The sequence below is a fragment of the Protobothrops mucrosquamatus genome, unplaced genomic scaffold (genome assembly GCF_001527695.2).
Source record: "Protobothrops mucrosquamatus isolate PMUCROS unplaced genomic scaffold, P.Mucros_1.0 scaffold2635, whole genome shotgun sequence".
NCBI lineage: Eukaryota > Metazoa > Chordata > Lepidosauria > Squamata > Viperidae > Protobothrops > Protobothrops mucrosquamatus.
The window spans coordinates 53,738-71,803 of NW_015388688.1; the positions used below are offsets into that span (position 1 = coordinate 53,738).

Sequence of the window (18,066 nt, forward strand, 5' to 3'; positions counted from 1 at the left end):
GACAGACAATTTCATGAAGACATAACATCAAAAAATGGTTACAATCATACTATCAATGAAATATGTTACATAAGATCTTTGGCAAAAACTGTATATGCAAAATCAGATACAGCATTTGAAATTTAAGCATGTTGTTTTAAATATGATAAAGGTAGAAAGAATTCTAGTGTAAAGACAAAACACTTTCCTTCTCTGATAATTTTTTTTTTTTTAAATCTACATGTATTTTAAGATTACATTGTTGTCTTATGTGCATTCAAAATACTTAACTAAATCACAAGTAAACATTGGAAAGGTTTTCAAAAAGATACCCACCAACCAATGAGGTCTCCTTCAACACAGACCATCAAGTTGTCTTCCACAACAACATCTTTTGTGACCTCTGCAGAAAATAAGGGCAGCACTGGAATATTAGCAATAAAAACTTTTGTCTTAGTAGTTTCCTACAAGTGGAGAATCCACTTTTTTGGATCATTGGTTGTAACAAGAATTGACCAACCACCTTATATCTTGATATTAGAATAAAAAAGATTCCCCAAACTATTACTTTTCAGTTTAGGCAACTATCCTTTTTTGCTTTTGCAAAAATCAATCAATCAAACAAAGCAACCCACAATCTTTCTAGCCTCTTTGGTTGCAAGAAAAGAGACAGTAGATAACACACACCCCCATGACCTTTGGATGTCGTGGGGGGGGAATTTATTCCTGAATAAATATTGCCTTCCAAATATTCCCTTTCAATAAAAAATAAAGTCAGAGTAACTACATACAAGAAAAAACCAATCTGCAATTCCTATTGCAGTGGTGGCAAACCTTTTAGAGACCGAGTGCCCAAACTACAACCCAAAACCCACTTATGTATTGCCGGGTGCCAGGTGGGCGTGGCTGTGGTGGTCATGGCAAACTGGGTGGGTGTGGCCAAGGTGGGCATGGTCACCTTGATGTTGCTCATGGGGAGGGATGCCTGTGGGGCCAGGCAGGGTTGAGGAAGATCCAGGGGGTCTCTGGCAGGTGGGGCAGTGGGCAGGAGGTTTGTGGGCAGTGAGGCAAGGCAAGGCAAGGCGAGGCAGGGCGGGGGTGCCATTGTCGCAGGGCAAGGCGAGGCAGGGGCCAGAGCAGCTGCTGCCTGACACCATCGGCCCCCACACATAGAGGCCAGCGAGCGCATGGGGGCCAACAGTATCCGTCAGCAGCCACAGCCTGCCAGCCCCTGCCAGCACTCTGGGGCTCTGCAGCCCGCCACCAGCAGTTCAGAGAAGCTGCCTCTGAGCTGGACAGCCGGCCGACAGCTGAGGAGACGATGCAGTGGGTCATGCCCGGGAAAAGGAGAGCATGCGAGGCCAGGAGGGATGGGATGGGGGGGAGGGGAACCAGCCATGCTGGGATTCATCCGGCCACATGGGACCTCGGTGAGTTGTGAGGCGGCTGGTTGAAGAGGGACGGTTGCCATCTCCGGGGCATGGCGCGCGTGCCCACAGAGAGGGCTCTGAGTGCCGCCTCTGGCACGCGTGCCATAGGTTCGCCACCACTGTCCTATTGTATCTCTAAACAAAAGTCTGCTCTCATTTATTACAGTAATTTATATGTTACTTGTACATCAGACACTATGTAATAATAATAATAATAATAATAATAATAATAATAATAATAACAATAATAATAATAATAATAGTAAAGTTGGAAGGGACCTTGGAAGTCATCTGGTCCAACCCCCTGCTCAGGCAGGAAACCCTATACCATTTCAGACAAATGGCTGTCCAGTCTCTTCTTAAAAACCTCCAGTGTTGGAGCATTCACCACTTCTGGAGGCAGGTTGTTCCACTGGTTAATTGTTCTGACTGTCAGGAAGTTTCTCCTTAGTTCTAGGTTGCTTCTCTCCTTGATTAGTTTCCACCCGTTGCTTCTTGTCCTGCCTTCAGGCACCTTGGAGAATAGCTTGACTCCCTCTTCTTTGTGGCAGCCCCTGAGATATTGGAACACTGCTATCATGTCCCCCCTCGTCCTTCTCTTCATTAAACTAGACATATCCAATTCCANCTTTAGCCTCCAGTCCCCTAATCATCTTTGTTGCTCTTCTCTGTACTCTTTCTAGAGTCTCAACATCTTTTTTACATCGCGGTGACCAAAACTGGATGCAGTATTCCAAGTGTGGCCTTACCAAGGCATTGTAAAGTGGTATTAACACTTCACGTGATCTTGATTCTATCCCTCTGTTAATGCAGCCTAGCACTGTGTTTTCCGTTTTGGCAGCTGCAGCACACTGCTGGCTCATATTTAGGTGATTGTCCACTAGGACTCCGAGGTCCCTCTCACAGTTACTACTGTTGAGCAAGTTACCCCCTATACTATAAATGTGAGTGCTTGGGCCTTCCGGTGCCAAGGTGTTTCCATATCTGGTCCTGGATGAGGTGGCACTGCATCAAGATTGACTTGGGAAGCAATCTGGGGTCTCCTCTTGTACTCTTGCCTCCTCCTATAAGAGCAGGTAATAGCCATGGTTAAAAGGCCCTTTGCATACCTTTTGGTTGTGCACCAATTATGCTCATTCCTGAACTGGGGGCTCTGCTCACTGTCACTCGTGTTCTCATGACCTCTCTTTGGATTATTGCAATACACTCTACATGGGGCTGCCCCAAATAACATTAAGAAACGTCAGCTGGTACAGAATGTAGCTGTACAAGCTGTAAATGATGTCAGTTATTTGGCACTTATAACACTATAGTTTTATGGGTTGCATTGGTTGCCAGTGGGTGCCTGGGTACTATTCAAGGTGATAGAATCATAGAACTAGAAGGGACTTCCAAGGTCTTCCAGTCCAACCCCCTAGCCAAGTCAGGAGTCTTTATATCATCCCAAATGGTTCTCCAATCTTTTCTTGAAAACTTCCAGTGATGGAGCACCCATAGCTCTGGGAAGCAAGCTATGTCATTGATTAATCATTCTGTCACGAAATTCCTTCTTATTTCCAGATAGGACCTCCCTCCGACAATGCTTCTCATCCTGGCCTCATATGCTATGGAGAATAAATCAGCCCCCTCCTGTGACAGCCCTTCAAGTATTGGAAGACTGCTATCAGGTTTCCATTAAGCCTTCTCTTTGTTAGGGTAAAACAGGGGTAGTCAACCTTGGCTCTTTAATGACTCGTGGACTTCAACTCCCAGAATTCCTGAGCCGAATTCTGGGAGTTGAAGTCCACGAGTCATTAAAGAGCCAAGGTTGACTACCCCTGGGGTAAAACATATCTAGTTCTTTTAGCCGTTCATGGTATGATTTAGTTCCAGACTTCTTATTATCTTTGTGGCTCTCTTCTCCACTCTTTCTAGACCTTTTTGTATCATAATGACCAGAACTGGGCCTGGTATTCCAAATGTGGCCTCACTAGTGCAGTAGAGCAGTACTATCACTTTTCATGATCTTGATGCTATCCATTTGTTGATGCAGCCTAGGACTGTAATGGTTTTTTTGGCAGCTGAAGCACTCAGCTGACTCATACTTAAGTGGTAGTCCACCAGGACACCTAGAGCCCTCTCACAGGCACTACAGTTGAGCCAGGTACTGCCTATCCTGTACTGTACATCTGGTTTTTCCTAAGTGAGGACTTTGCTTTTTCACTACTGAAATACATCATGTTGGATAGGACATAATATTCAAATCTGTGAAGATCTTTCTGAATCTTGAGTCTATCTTCCAAAGTGTTAGCAATTCCCCCCAGCTTAGCATCATCCACAATTTGATGAGCAACCTTTCAATCCCCTCACCTAGGCCTTTTATGAAGCTGTTGAAGAGCACTGGGCCCAAGACAGAACCCTGAGGTACCCCACTGCATGTTTCACTTCACATAGATATAATTACATTGAGGGCTACACACTGAGAGTGGTTGGTCAGCCAACTGCAACTCCATCTGGTGGTGGTACTGTCTATCCCACATTGTTCTATCTTACCAAGTAGGCTGTGGTCCATTTTATCAAATGCCTTATTGAAGCCTAAGTATACTATATCCACAGTATTTCCTTGGTCCACTAATTTAATCACTTCATCAAAGAAGGCAATAAGATTTATTTGGTATGACCTGTTTTTAACAAACCCATCTGACTTCTAGTAATTACCTAGTTCATTTCTAGATGCTCACAAATCTGCTGCTTGATTATCTTTTCTAGGATTTTCTCAGGTACTGATATCAAGCTGATTGGTCTGTAGCTTCCTGGATCCTCTTTTTTTCCCCTTTTTTGAAAATTGGAATCACAACAGCTCTTTTCCAGTCCTCTGGCAGTTCCCCTCCAGGAGTTCTGAAATATTTTTTTCAGTGGTTCCAAGATCCTATCTACCAGATGGTGTCACCTTTAAAGCCCTTTATGGCTTGGGACTAAGCTACCTAAGGGGCTGTTTTCTCTCAGTTTTCTCTACCTATTCAATCGAGTCCATCTATACAATTTGATCCAGCAGGATTGACTGTTGGAATATAGCATAAGTTACTCCATTTTGTAACCTTCAGCAAGCTTAATAGTGCTTACGTGTTAGGTTGCAATTAGCAGCTGAACACACGTAAGAACAGAGAACAAAGAGACAAGTCAAAAGAACTGTCTATGCAAGCTACTATATTATCACTTCCTGATAAGACCTTCCAATGTGAACCACAATGGCAACTTTTANAGGTTCTGTCAGCCAAAGAATGTCAGCTGATGGGAAATAGATGTGACTTTTCTGTGGTAACATCTGCCCTCTGGAACATACTTCTTCCTGAGATTAAGATGGCCTGACCCTACTGCCTTTTGGAAGACCTTGAAACCTGGTTTGAGGCCCAGGGCCTTGAGTGTGTGTGTTTTCTTGTTATGTTGAAACCTATGCATATTTTGGCTGCTACTTTTTAAAAATTATTTTTATATTGTGTTGAACTGGTTAAGTATTTTGATGATTACTCATTGCCCACTCAAAAATGAGCAGCTGTACAAACTGAATAAAAATATATAATGGACCATGTATCAAGCTAAGATCAAAGTATCAAAACATACATTCCAAATACTGAGTTATAATAACCAGTGCAGTTACACATTACCCAACTAATCTCCTTGAATTATGGTAAGTATCTCCTTCAGAATAAGCATGTTTATGAAATAAAACATGCATGTGTATCTATCTAAAGAGAAAAAGAGTTATTTTAGAATCCTTTGTTAAATTTAGGGATGCCCAAAACTTAAATCTGTCTAAATAATTAAAGTAGGGTAGCAAGAATGTTTGTCTCTCATCCATATTAGTGTTCAAAATACAAGTATTCATATTTAGTACTACTTATAATTTATGGGAGTTATATTATTACATTAAGGACCTATTGTTTTGATCTGAAGGAGACAACCAGTCTGATCATTGTGATACAAGAAGTTATACAGTTGAAATTCCACCATTCCTATCAATTACATTGATGGTGAAATGGTCAAGTAGCTAAACAAGCATTTTGGAATGCCTACATTAGTATCGCTTTTAGATCTGTACAGGGAGAGCCAGTTATCTTGCTATGAGTATGCAACACATCCGTTCATATTGCTGAATATAATCATATACCGTAATAATTTCTGAGAAAATTAATTTCAAGGCTCAGCCATTAATGCTTATCCAAATTCTACAGGGGGGAAAGTGACGAACAAATCACCATGCTAATTAGAGGAAAACGCGCCTAAATAAAATACCATGTTTTGCTCTTACACACACCCACACCCACACCCCTCCACTTTCTGGACACAAATGGCCGCGGAACGTTTCACGCTTAACAAGCACACGTGTATGTCCTCGTCAGCGAGAGCCCCATAAGCATCCTTGGTGCAGAACGATTCGCATTTTCCTACTACCTTACTAACGTTCGGTGCCCCTCGAAATTTCGCCGATTAACAGCTACGTACTCGGAGTTGGACTTTAGCATTTTCATTCTCCGTGGCAAAACACCCGATCAACTCACTGAAACAAACAAAAAGGCGGAGTTTCTCCTCCTGCGCGCACAAGTGGAGCGAGTCTCCTAATACGACCCGGCAGCGCCCGCACTGATAGACAACGCAGTCTTCCAGCCTGAGTCCCCGAGCGCCCGGAACTCGCTCCCCGCGGCTCTCCCACTTCGCTGGGCTTCGCTGGACTTGGCAGCCGGGCCGCGTCTCGGGTCCTGCCCGCTCTACTGTGATCGTGCCGCCCACCTGGGGCTCCTCAAACAGAAGCCGAAGTTTTTTCCGTACAGACATCAGGCCTCCCGCCGAAGATTCAAACTTTGGCTTCGGCTTCCTACTGCGCTGATTGGCACCCCCTTGAGCTCGTGTGGGCGGATAGCAAGGACGGCCCCCCTCTCCCCGTTCATTGGCGAAGGCGCCTGTTCGTCTTTCGCTTTTATCTAATCGAGTTGCGAGAATTCGAGCTCTGAAACTTTCTGGCAAGTTTCTAAGGAAACAAAACGCCCCCTATTTATTTATAAACGTTTTTCATCCTGGGATCCGATTGGCTTTTCCAGCAAGGGCTCGGCAGAGGTTTCGCCACGATTGGGGAGTTTGAAAATAGAGGCGGGACCGAAGAGGCGCGGCGGTTGAACCTTAGCGTCTCCTCGAAGAGGGAGTTGATTGTTGGGCGGGTAACTGGCAGTCATGGAGGCGCTCTCTTCGTCTCAATTGGAGGCGCTCAAATACAGCGAATTGCAGTCCCTGGCCAAGTCGGCGGGGTTGAAAGCTAACCTCAAGGTGAGCTCTGGGCTGGCCAGGCGGGTGGGGAAGCAAAAGCACTTTGGCGTAGATAGTAGCGAGCCGAGAGAGCGGGTCCCTGGCCAGCCCTTTTGAGCAAGGGACGTCTCGATACCTTCATTATAGGTTGCCGCCTCGAACTAAACCTTGGAAATGGGCATAATGCGAGTCGTGGATCTTGCCTTGCAGGACCATGATTTTGTGACTTCGGTAGACTACGTGGATTTTATTACGCTAGTGGTCCGTTCCCTAAAGCAGGGCTGAACAAGTGTGATTTAGTACAGATAGTCCTCGACTTACAACAGTTTACTTAGTGACCGTTCAAAGTTACAAGGACACTTGAAAAAAAGCGAGTTGTGACCATTTTTTATGGTTATGACCGTTGCAGCATCATGTGATTTACATTTGGTTGTTTGACAATTGACTTGCATTTATAAGGGTCATGTGATCACTTTTTGCAATCTTCTGACAAGCAAAGTCAATGGGGAAACCAGATTCGCTTAACAACTGTGTTACTAATTTAACAATTGCAGTCAACAAATGTGGCAAGAAAAGTTGTAAAATGGGGCAAAACTCAACGAATTTCTCACTTAGCAACATAACGTTTGGGCCCAATTGTTGTAAATTGAGGACTACCTGTACTGTATTTTTCAAACTTGACAACGATAAATTATGTGGACTTCAATTCCCAGAATTCCCCAACCAGTATGGAGAATATCCACGCTTCTTAACCCTTGCCAAGTTCGAAAAACATTTAGTGTAATCTCTGATTACTTCTCTGCCTCTGTCATAAGAACTGATGAAAATCTGGGTGTGATGGTAGATGGGATTTTACTTGTCCAATTAAAATGTGTAGTCATCTCCACTAGCCAATATGGTTTGTTTTTTTCAAAAAGTTTTCCAAGGGCTGATTCAACTGTGATCCCTACACCTTTTGCAAAAGGACAAAGATGCTGCTGGAATGAGAGATTCTCTGGGCCTTCAGCTGGGAACCAAGCGGTAGAATTGTGGGAGTTATGATCAGAAGATAGGCCTGAAGCTCAGCTAGGAAGCATCTAAAAGGGAGGTTGAAGGGCAAGGTTCCCATCCTTGAGGCAGCTGAAGTGAGACAAATATATCACAAATGTGTTACAAGTTTTTACACCTAGCTGCAGTAACTTGATTTATAACAAGCCTTTTTATAATTATTTTCTCTTAGGCAGCCAGGCTGTTAAATGCATTAAAGAATCACTTCTGTGAAGAAAATAAAAATATGGTAAGGGCACATTTTGACAATTTCATTAGCAATTTCATTTATCCTCTAGCAACGGTGTCTTAAAATAGAGTAAATCCTATTCCTTCCATATAATGAAAAGCCTCAAACACATTATTTAGCTGTCTGGCTATGGATCTGGTAGAAGTAATCTCATATTTATGTTCATCTGATTTTCTTTAGCATAACAGTTGTGGGGACAAACTACTATGAACAAACAACTTTTAGACTGTTGTTAACCAGGGTGGATAATCAATGATTTTTTTTAAAAACGTTTTTTTAAAAACGGGATTTTTTTATTTTTATCAAATTTATTTTAATAAAATGCTTTTGGGGTAAAAATCTATCTAAAGATAGTTTTCTATTTAAGATACATTAAGAATTTAGTTTATTCAGCATGAAATGGAGCTTAGTTATGTAGCGTGAGGCTGTATATTCTGCAATATTTACATTTTTAGTAAATTCATTCAATGAATCCAAGCTCTGGAAGCTGAGATAACATGCACTACATTGATGCATTCACACAATTTCACAGTAACCATGAGATAAATTATAAAACAAAGTTATCCCATTGTTTTGCAAATCTATGTACACTACAAACTGTATGATTGTTTGAAGAGAAATGTATCTGTACCAGGCTCTTAAGTGTTTTAATTAAATAAAAGAATTTGACTAGTTCTCCAACTATGTATGATTAACCTATTAACCTATTAAAATCGGTTCTGATATCGCTGTTTTACTAACCTGACAGCTTATTATTCTAAATAGGAAACCTTCATTTTGTTTGCAAATAATAATATTAAAGAGTCTAACTACCAGCAAGAATGAGTCCTTACATTTAAAGAGCACCTGTCATTTCAGATCCATCATGGCAGTGCCTGTTAGCAGGCATCCACTCACCTGATGCCCGCCACGTCCCTCTCCTTGTTGTGTCACTGCCGCATCAACAGCCGTCCCATTAAAGTGAATGGGACTGTTGGTGACTCAATGGCGGGTCAGAGATGACAGTTGCTCTTTAAAAATTATGATTTAAATTGAGCCTTTTAGTGATTTAAATCGCGACTTAAATCAACTCGATTTAAATCAAATCCACCCTGTTGTTAACTGAATAATACCTTATGGTTTGTCACTGAAATAAATATGAAGATGATAATAAAATGGCTCAGTTTCTTTTGTACAGGGTATCAAAAAGACATCCCCATCTGCAGATATTGAGGAACAGAATGGCAGTCAAATTTCCGTAAATCCATCCAAAATCACCAAAAGGCATAGAAAACAGAAAGAAGATAATACCCAGCAAACAACACAAGAAAATGTTAATGAAGAAAAAATAGAACTGGATTCAGAGAAAGAGGTGATACTATTTATATGAAATTGTAAGATATGCAAGTTCCTTGTTTTTAAGTTTGGTTGATTACTGTGAATATCAAGAGCTGGCAGAAGAGTATAAAAATAGAAATATATATCTCATAGTAATTTATGAATTCAGTAGACCTTTTTGACTTTATTATATTAATGATCTGTTCAATAAAGCAAGGCTGAAGAAACGTGATTTAGTACTGTGTGTTTCAAACTTGACAACATTAAGATGTATGGATTTCAATTCCACACATTGTTTAATGGAACATAAATTTTGCGATGCTATGTAATTTATTTTGCAACGCTTATTCTATTAGTTGCCAAAAAATGGAAGTTTCTACTGTATGTATGCTTCTGAAACTTTTCTCTAGCCTTGACATTAATAGTGTCCCTTTTCTGTCTGTAAATTTATATATTATATGGAACTACCGTAATAACAGGAATAAGTGTACTGAATGGAATAGAAATTGTATATGAATACACTTGCATAAATATATTGCCTGTATGAGAAAATTGAGGTGAAACTCCATTATATGCTTTCAGGATGCAGGATTTGGAAAGATACTGGGGATAAACCAAAATGATGTATCACAAAGCAGTGGAACAGCAGGAAACTTAGAAGACTTTGTCACTCCAAGTCAACAAAAAGAAAGAAATTCTACTAGGCAAAAAGGAGTTGAAAGTAATTTGCATTTATAAATGGAATATTTGTTTTGCTTTGACGTTTAGGACAAGTGTGTGGACAATTTATTTGAACTTTGTCACTAGCTTTTGTCATCTGTAAAATCACATAGAATTTTCAGAAACTGAACATAGTTTGGAGGAAACAATATCCGAATATTCAACGTTGCCTTGTCTAACAATCCAGCCATAAAGTTAATGTGATGGAAGCTTGGATACTATAAATGTCCAGTATTTTGTGGTGTGTTTTAGTTCTGATTAGATAACCCATATTTCAAGCAGGATAGCATCTACTACAAGTAGTCCTCACTTAACTATTAGTTCAGCGACTTTGAAATTATGACTGCAGCTGAACGGATGTTTTGACCTAACCTTGAAATTATGGCCATTGCAGCACCACCCCACCACCCAGTCACATGGTGCTTGGCAGCTCGCCTGCATTTAGGACCTCAACACTTGCCTATTCCCACTGCTTCCAGCTGACTTGTTTTCTTCCCACTGATGACAAGGCGTGCCCAACTGAGATAGCTACTGACTCTTCCCAAGGCCAGAGATGTGTAAGGTGTTTGGCTAATGAGCCAACTGGAAGTGTTGTTGCTAAGTGGTCCCTTCACCTGATGTTTCACTTAATGACTGCTTTGCTTAGTGATAGAAATTCCACTCCCAATTAGGGTTGTTAAGCATGGACTACTGTACTTGCATAATAACAAACTCCTTAAAAGAAGAATGTGGCTTTGTATCCTCTACCTTTTAACTCAGCAGCTTGAATGAAATAATCTAATTAACTTACTGCTGAATTAACCCATGAACTGTGATGTGTGATGGAAATTTGTAAAACCAAGTTTGACCAACTTAGAACTTGAGAAGTTTATGAATCTTTTTGATTGTTTCATAGAGATGCATCTCATATGTTTACCTCAGGTAAAACTTTACTGGATTCTCTTTCTGGAAAGAAAACTACTTGCACAGGAAGCAAATCTAAATTGGGAAGAAAAGGAACAGTTTCTTCTACCCCAGGTATGTATGTTAAGCATAATGACTGTATGCACAGAATGTTTACTTGTTTATAAATCAAAAGACTGGAGATAAATGGGGAAATATATTACATTGGAAACTTTTCAGGAACAGCCTCCCCCCCCCCCAAAAAAAAAAGTATTAAAACAATAGTTATTTTATTCTATAGAGATTGTTAATCTGTTCTATTTAAAAATAGATTATATGCATATAATATGTAAGTGCATGTGATTGCACATTATCCTCTATCCTTTCATTGGAGACAGCAAAAAATAAAACAATATGCAGATAGGGTGGTGAGCTGAAGAAAAAGATGTTGAGACTTCAGAAAAGAGCAACAAATATGATTAGGATTATTGCTGTCTAAGGGACTGCCACAAAAAAAGAAGGGGATCAACCTATTCTCCAAAGCACTTGAAGGCAAAACAAGAAGTAACAAATGGAAACTTATCAAAGAGATCCAACTTGGATCTAAGAAGAAATTTCCTGACAGTGAGAACAATCAGTGGAAAAGCTTGCCTCCAGAAAGAAATTGGACAATCATTTATCTGAAATGGTATACGGTCTCCTCTCCTGCTTGAGCAAGGAGTTGGACTAGAAGATTTCCAAGGTCCCTTCCAACTCTGTTAATCTGTTATTTCACGGCGGGGGAAAAGGAAAGAACACTGAATCAGAGGAAGAAAAGAAATAACTGAACTGGAAAGAAAATATATATTGAATCTTGACAATATATAGGGTGTATCAAAGTCAGGACCCACAGGCAATTTATTGCATAAATTACATTAAATGTTCAAATTGGATGCCATTTCATTTTAAATACTTTCTCATCCACTTCACACATGGCATTTGAATATTCCAAAGTGTAATTTTTTTTGTAAAAAAGTTAATGAAATGTGATTGGCCTATGATAGCGGCCCCGAACGTTTTGGGCGCCAGGAACTGATTCCGTGGAGGGCGGTTTGTCTGTGGACCGGGGGAGCCTGGGTTTGTGTGCTGCCTAAATCCCTCATGTGTGCAGTTGGGGCTTCGCTCACTTCTCGAGACCAGTTCTTGGCAGGCTATGGACCAATGCCCATCCGGGGACTAGGGGTTAGGAAACCCTGGCCTATGGGACCCAACATTTGGTATGCCTTATATATTTTATAGCTTCATTTAATTTGGAATGAGTAAGGGAACTGAAATAAACATTCCAAATTAATTGTGCTCCTTTATTTTAAAAAATTAATTTGCCGCATTGTAAGTCTTCTCTGGGTGTGCCTTAAAACATTTGCCCATGAACCTACTACTTTAAAAAAAATAGCTGACTTTTCTTGTTTCAGTATCAGGTAAATATTTAATATTAAGCTGCATGTTTCAATGAACTGGCAATGAAGAGAAGAAAAATCTGAGTAATAAACTTTTCAATATTGTAGATTTTAAGAAAATTCATGAGGCTCAGTTCAAGAAAATGTTATCTATTGATGAATACTTTGAAAGGAACAATAAAATGTGTAATTTCAGCAATTCAGTTAATGAAATCAAGGTAAGTGATCTTTCTCCTACCCAGATATATGAAGATTGAATTGAATGAAATTACAGTATGTCTCTTATTCAGTCTTATTTAAAAGAATGTGTGTATAGATGCCTTTAAAAAACAGCCTATCTTATTTTTGGAGATAATCTTATCAATTTGTTCTGTGAGCCCCTCAAAAAATGGGGATAGTTATATCATGGTCAAATTTCCCATTTACTGGAAATATTTAAACCCTGGCCAATTTAATCAGACTTCCATTCTTCAAAGGTTAAGTCCAATGATCTGTTTAAGGGATTTATTTGTTCACGGTTCTTGAAGACCTGTTCTCCAATAATAACAATATGACAAATCATATTTTTGCCTAACTAGCAAATGCCAAGTGGTGTGTCCTGCTTACATATATAACAAACAGGGAAAAAGCCCCGAGATTGCTTTGTGTTGCATAGGAAGCCTGGCTGTGGGAATATAAAATCCCCCCTTTCCCCATAGGTTTAGGGGAAAGCCATTATTGTGTTCAAAATAGCAACTCAAGTAGTTAGGATAAAGGATGATGAATAAGAAGGAATAGTAATTTCACTTCTCCAAACATATAGTTGGTCCAGAAATTAAGGACCATACTGAGTTGTGGCAAACATTGTTTAACATTTCAGCTAGTGATTCCACATATGATCAGACATTCAATGAGCTAGCTAGGGTAGGAATTAAGTCCTGATTCTCTTACTCAGTTTAGTGGACGCTCTTTTAGCTATCATCTATCAGTCTATAATAACCTTTTGTGGAGATCCTGTTATGAAAATGCATGACAAAAATAATCCTAATTATACTGAGAGCTTCTTCTGTATTTTGGCTTCAGAGATGAGTAGATGGAATGAGAGGTTTTCAATCAAGGCACTAAGCTTAAAAATGTCTTTGAGTGAAAGATATCTGTCATAACCCTTGTCTGAGTTTCAGCAGGAAGTGAAAACATGTCTATATGTACACTTTTTGGTTAGACTCGAGTACTGATTTTTTTCCCTATTTTCCCACAAGTGTGGGATCTGCTTTTTTGTTTCTGACCTACCGAGTGTCGATCTATTGGTTGTGACAGGAAATGCCTGATTGGCTTGTTGCACAGTCTCCTGGTTTCTAGGCTAGTGTCTTAACTATTAAACCAAACTGGCTCTCTAGTTAGAGTATTGATATGATACAGGGTTTTTTTGTTGGAGCTATTAACTTTGAGGTCTTTGGTGCTCTCTGAGTTGTTTTCTTGCAGATGTTTGTTTCATTACCCAAAGTAGAGGTAACATTAATGCTACTGAGGAATGGGGTTTGCTCTCAATTTAATCTACTGGCTTTCCTATCAATGTTGCTGGGCTGGGGGCTTTAGTTGGGCTGTTGAACTATTGTTTGGCAGTTCTTTGATTGGGGTATTGTTTGCTTGATCGTTGTTCTGAAGTTAAATCTTGGTGTTAAATCTATGCTCATCTGGGTGTTGATTGCTGGTGGAGAGGTGTTTTGGTTTTTTTGTTCCCTTTTTGGCTTGTTGATTCTCTTTTTTACACAGTATGTAGATGTTGTTTATGTCTATGTATCTATTGATAGCCAATTTATCAGAGTGCCATGTTTAGAATAATTTCATAGTGGTTTTGGACTTGGCTGGGTCTAGGATGAATGAGTTTCTCAGTTGAAACTATGGTTAAATCTGTTCACATTTTGTGAAATTAAAGAATTTTCATCATGTCTTGACTGCTATTTGGTGTTCTGCTAGTCTTCTGCCTGTTTGTCCTACATAATGGCTGTTGCAGTCTTTATATTATATGTTGTAGATGAATCCTGTTTTTTCTTCTGGGACTGCTGGGTCTTTTGGTTTACTTAGGATGTTTTAGAGGGCTGTAGTTGGTTCGTGTGCTGATTCCATGTGGTTGTAATAGTCTGTTGGTGCTTTGTCAGATTTTTTTGATGTATGCCAGTGTTATCTTTGGGTAATGAAACATCTGCAAGAAAAACAGCCAAGCTCAGAGATTACCAAGATCCCCTCATTTCAACCCTCAGCTACAAATATTCTCCTTTATCGGTAGCTATTAACTTTGGAAGTTATGTTTTGGACTGACTATAAAGTAATTTAGATTTTCTTAATTTCAAATAGTTTAAATTTGCAAAAATTTAGAAAACTATTTTGGCTCAAATTCTGGCTTATGTTAATGTCACTTTTTTGTTGCTCTTCATGGACCACTTAAAGTTTCTAAAAAACACAGGAACCTTCCTAATGACTACATTGAGCTCAGGCTGAACATCACAAGAAACCTGTGGCTTAAAACAAATATAAGTTCTTAATTAAAGTTTCCATTGTTTCTTGTGGTGATAGATGAACTGCAGTAAAGAAGAAAAGCAGTACTATTTTTTTAACAGTTTTTGCTTCTGTTTGATAATTTGTTCATCTCTATGCCTAGCATTGGTTTTTAAAAGCATCCTAGTATTTTATTATGAGCAATTGTTAAGAAGGGAAAAAAATCCTAGGTCTCTAATTGCAGATCCTGGCTAAGAAGAATAAGTCTCTGAAGACTTCTCAAAAAGAAAATCTAAATACAAATTCAAAGGTAAGGATAAATTTTCCGTTAATAATTTCCTTTCAACTTCCTTTCAACAAACCACATCCTAAAATGTGGACATGTCCCTCATCTCAGCAGGTACGTTCCAGTTCCAGAGGGGTTTTATTAAGTCCCCCTTCTCAAAAGAATAGGCTTTTTGCCACAGGCACTCCAATAAAACTGCGGTATTCAAAACGCAATTCCCTTGGCACTGCAAATAAAAGTATTCTATCTCGAAAATCATCCTTCAGTTCAACCAGCCTTTCTACAACTAAAATGAATGTCAGGTAAGACATTAAATAAAAATAAAAATAGCTTACATGTGGCAATGTGTGAATTACCAAATTTAAGGTCATAGAATCCAAATATATATATTTTCATAAACAAAAATACTTAAAATTGTTTGGACTTAGGTCAATTATTTATTTATTTATTGCATTTTGTCAGTGTAAAAATGAGGTATGCATTTGAGAGAATGATTACATGTAGAATCTACAAAAAGTTTTAAACAGAATTCTGAGCTAATTCCAGTGTTTTCTGTGACAGGATATTCAAATGTTTCAATATTTTTATATGCTCCTAGTTGTTTGGATGAAGTGTATATAAAATTATGAGCCATTGAATACTATAAATACAGTATATGTTTTTGTTAGGTTTTCTGAATCTACAAAAGACAATGAAGAGAAACGTTCCCTTATCAAGACTCCATCTAGGAAACCTTCATTTCTAAAAAACTGCACTCCAGATAATCAGAAAAGCAGTGAATGTATAACTAGCAAAGACTTCAAAGAAGGAACAGTGAACTGTCAGACAACAGAAACTTCTGTTACAAATTCTGGTAACTTTTCCGAAGAACTGTATAATTACTAACATGCACTTCATTTACATGTGATTGTTGTGGAGGATATTTATGCAGAATCTTTACACAGTCAAGACGATGTTCCTTTTGTTTACAGTATGTAGTTTTAAACTATTCTAATTGGTACCAAGGGTAAAAAAAAGCTGTATTCTAGCATTCAAGTGTTATTCCCATTTTTAAACTCAAAAGTTAAATGAGTATGATCTTGTTGCTTATTATCACTACATTGATTTTCTCCTTATAGCTGTCATTCCTTTCAAGTTTATAAATCAGACTGTAGAACCCACAAGCGCCAAGAAATCAGTATTTGATCTACAAGCAAGTCTATCAAGACCACTTACTTATCAGCCACACAAAGGTAGCCATAGTTTTAAAAATAACTCAAGTGTAAAAGAGCATGAAAATATTAGCAGTTGCAAACAAATTGAGAATTTAGTCACATACTGTCTGCAATTTGCCTTTATTTTTTCAAATGTACATTATTAATCTCAAATTAATCTATCGTGTAATTTGACATATTAATGGAAACTAAGTTAAAACAAACTATTCCTTGCTTTTTGAGTTTGTTCTTATCTCAAAACAAGTATATTTTTGGCTGGTCTACTGCTAATAAAGTATCTTGTTTTTTGGCTATATATTAACTTGCCTCACATAGGCAAAATTTTCTCACAAAAGAAACATGGGAAATATTTGCTATTTTACTTGATGCAGCAGATGAGAACAAAGACAAGTAACACATTTTCCTTATATCAATATAGGAAAACTGAAACCATGGGGCAACCCTAGTGAAACTCACCAGAGACTATCTTCCCGCAAGAAATACTACAAAGAGCCACCTCTTCAAACCAGGCATGTATATAATGTCAGTTCTTAAAAGTCCCTGTCAAGTGCTATGATTATTCTGTTGTCCCCTGCCTTCATTAAATTAACATTTGGGTAACCTTGAAGTTTATACCTTTTTCATTTTAGAATCGTAGAAATTTGATCAAACGCAGAGCCTTTCTTAAAATTCTCTATAGTATAATTCCTTAAAAGAAGTTTGATGGCCCTATGCCAAAAATTAGATCACATACAAAAAAAAGGCAAGGATTTCTGGCAAGTAGCTAAAAACATAACTGCATGAAGTGTGAATAATAGAATTAAGTTTGCCTTCATTTTACTTACTTGTGCATTAATGCTAACATTATTTTGTCATCTTTTTATTTAACAGAGATGGCAGACGGAAGAAACACATACAAGAAAGAAAACAAAGAAAAGACCAAAAGCTTAGCACATTTAGGTGCCTGACTATTATTTAAAGCTGACTTTCAAATTGTTCTGTAAATAATCTTAATACTGAAAATCTTTACTTTCTTGTAAATAATTGTCTCTCCTTAAGCTATCTAGTCTGAGTATTCTTATTTTAATATGAACATAGAACACTGGCGCTACTAAATTCAGTTATTCAGTAGCTAATGCTATTATCTTAGAAAGCTTAGAAACATTTTCAAAAGGTTAGCTATCTTTTCTTCTCTCAAATCTGCTTAGTATATGCCTTAACTATATCCTAAATTGTCTGGAAACATTCTCTTCTCAACAACTGGATCGAAGTTTATTGTATCAAACAATTCAATCTTCGATTGAATTTTAAATTCATTTAATGAGAATTTTTTTATAAAAATGTCTTAATTTACTCCTAATTAAAATAACTGCGTTTATAGATAAAAGTTCATTTTAATTTTACTACTACTGGTATACAGCTTTGTCATATGTTGTCAACTTTTGTCAGTCAACTTTTTTTTTCATTATACATTATACGAGGGGGGACATGATAGCAGTGTTCCACTATCTCATGGGCTGCCAGAAAGAAGAAGGAGTCAAGCTATTCTCCAAAGCGCCTGGAGGCAGGATAAGAAGCAACGGATGGAAACTAATCAAGGAGAGAAGCAACCTAGAACTAAGGAGAAACTTCCTGACAGAACAATTAACCAATGGAACAACCTGCCTCCAGGAGCAGTGAATGCCCCAGCACTGGAAGTTTTTAAGAAGAGACTGGACAGCCATTTGTCTGAAATGGTATAGCGTTTCCTGCCTGAGCAGGGGGTTGGACTAGATGACCTCCAAGATCCCTTCCA

At 38.7% G+C, this 18,066-nt stretch overlaps 2 protein-coding genes across 2 annotated transcripts in view; one reads left to right on the forward strand and one right to left on the reverse strand.

Moving 5' to 3' along the window:
• Positions 1 to 6,221, reverse strand: part of OIP5 (Opa interacting protein 5) — a 13,047-nt gene extending 6,826 nt beyond the window's left edge. The window contains exons 1-2 of the mRNA XM_015825430.1: positions 5,948 to 6,221; positions 316 to 382 (exon numbers count right to left, since the gene is read on the reverse strand). Coding sequence (XP_015680916.1) covers positions 316 to 382; positions 5,948 to 6,221 — 341 coding nt within the window. The remainder of the gene's footprint in view (positions 1 to 315; positions 383 to 5,947) is intronic.
• A 368-nt stretch (positions 6,222 to 6,589) lies between these two features.
• On the forward strand, positions 6,590 to 17,669 carry NUSAP1 (nucleolar and spindle associated protein 1). Its single transcript, XM_015825433.1, has 12 exons — positions 6,590 to 6,707; positions 7,906 to 7,962; positions 9,140 to 9,313; positions 9,862 to 10,000; positions 10,921 to 11,016; positions 12,426 to 12,535; positions 15,037 to 15,102; positions 15,190 to 15,380; positions 15,747 to 15,931; positions 16,197 to 16,310; positions 16,711 to 16,801; positions 17,163 to 17,669. Exons 1-12 carry the CDS (start codon positions 6,615 to 6,617, stop codon positions 17,248 to 17,250), a joined length of 1,404 nt encoding a protein of 467 aa, XP_015680919.1. The 5' UTR covers positions 6,590 to 6,614; the 3' UTR covers positions 17,251 to 17,669.
• Positions 17,670 to 18,066: the final 397 nt, after the last annotated feature.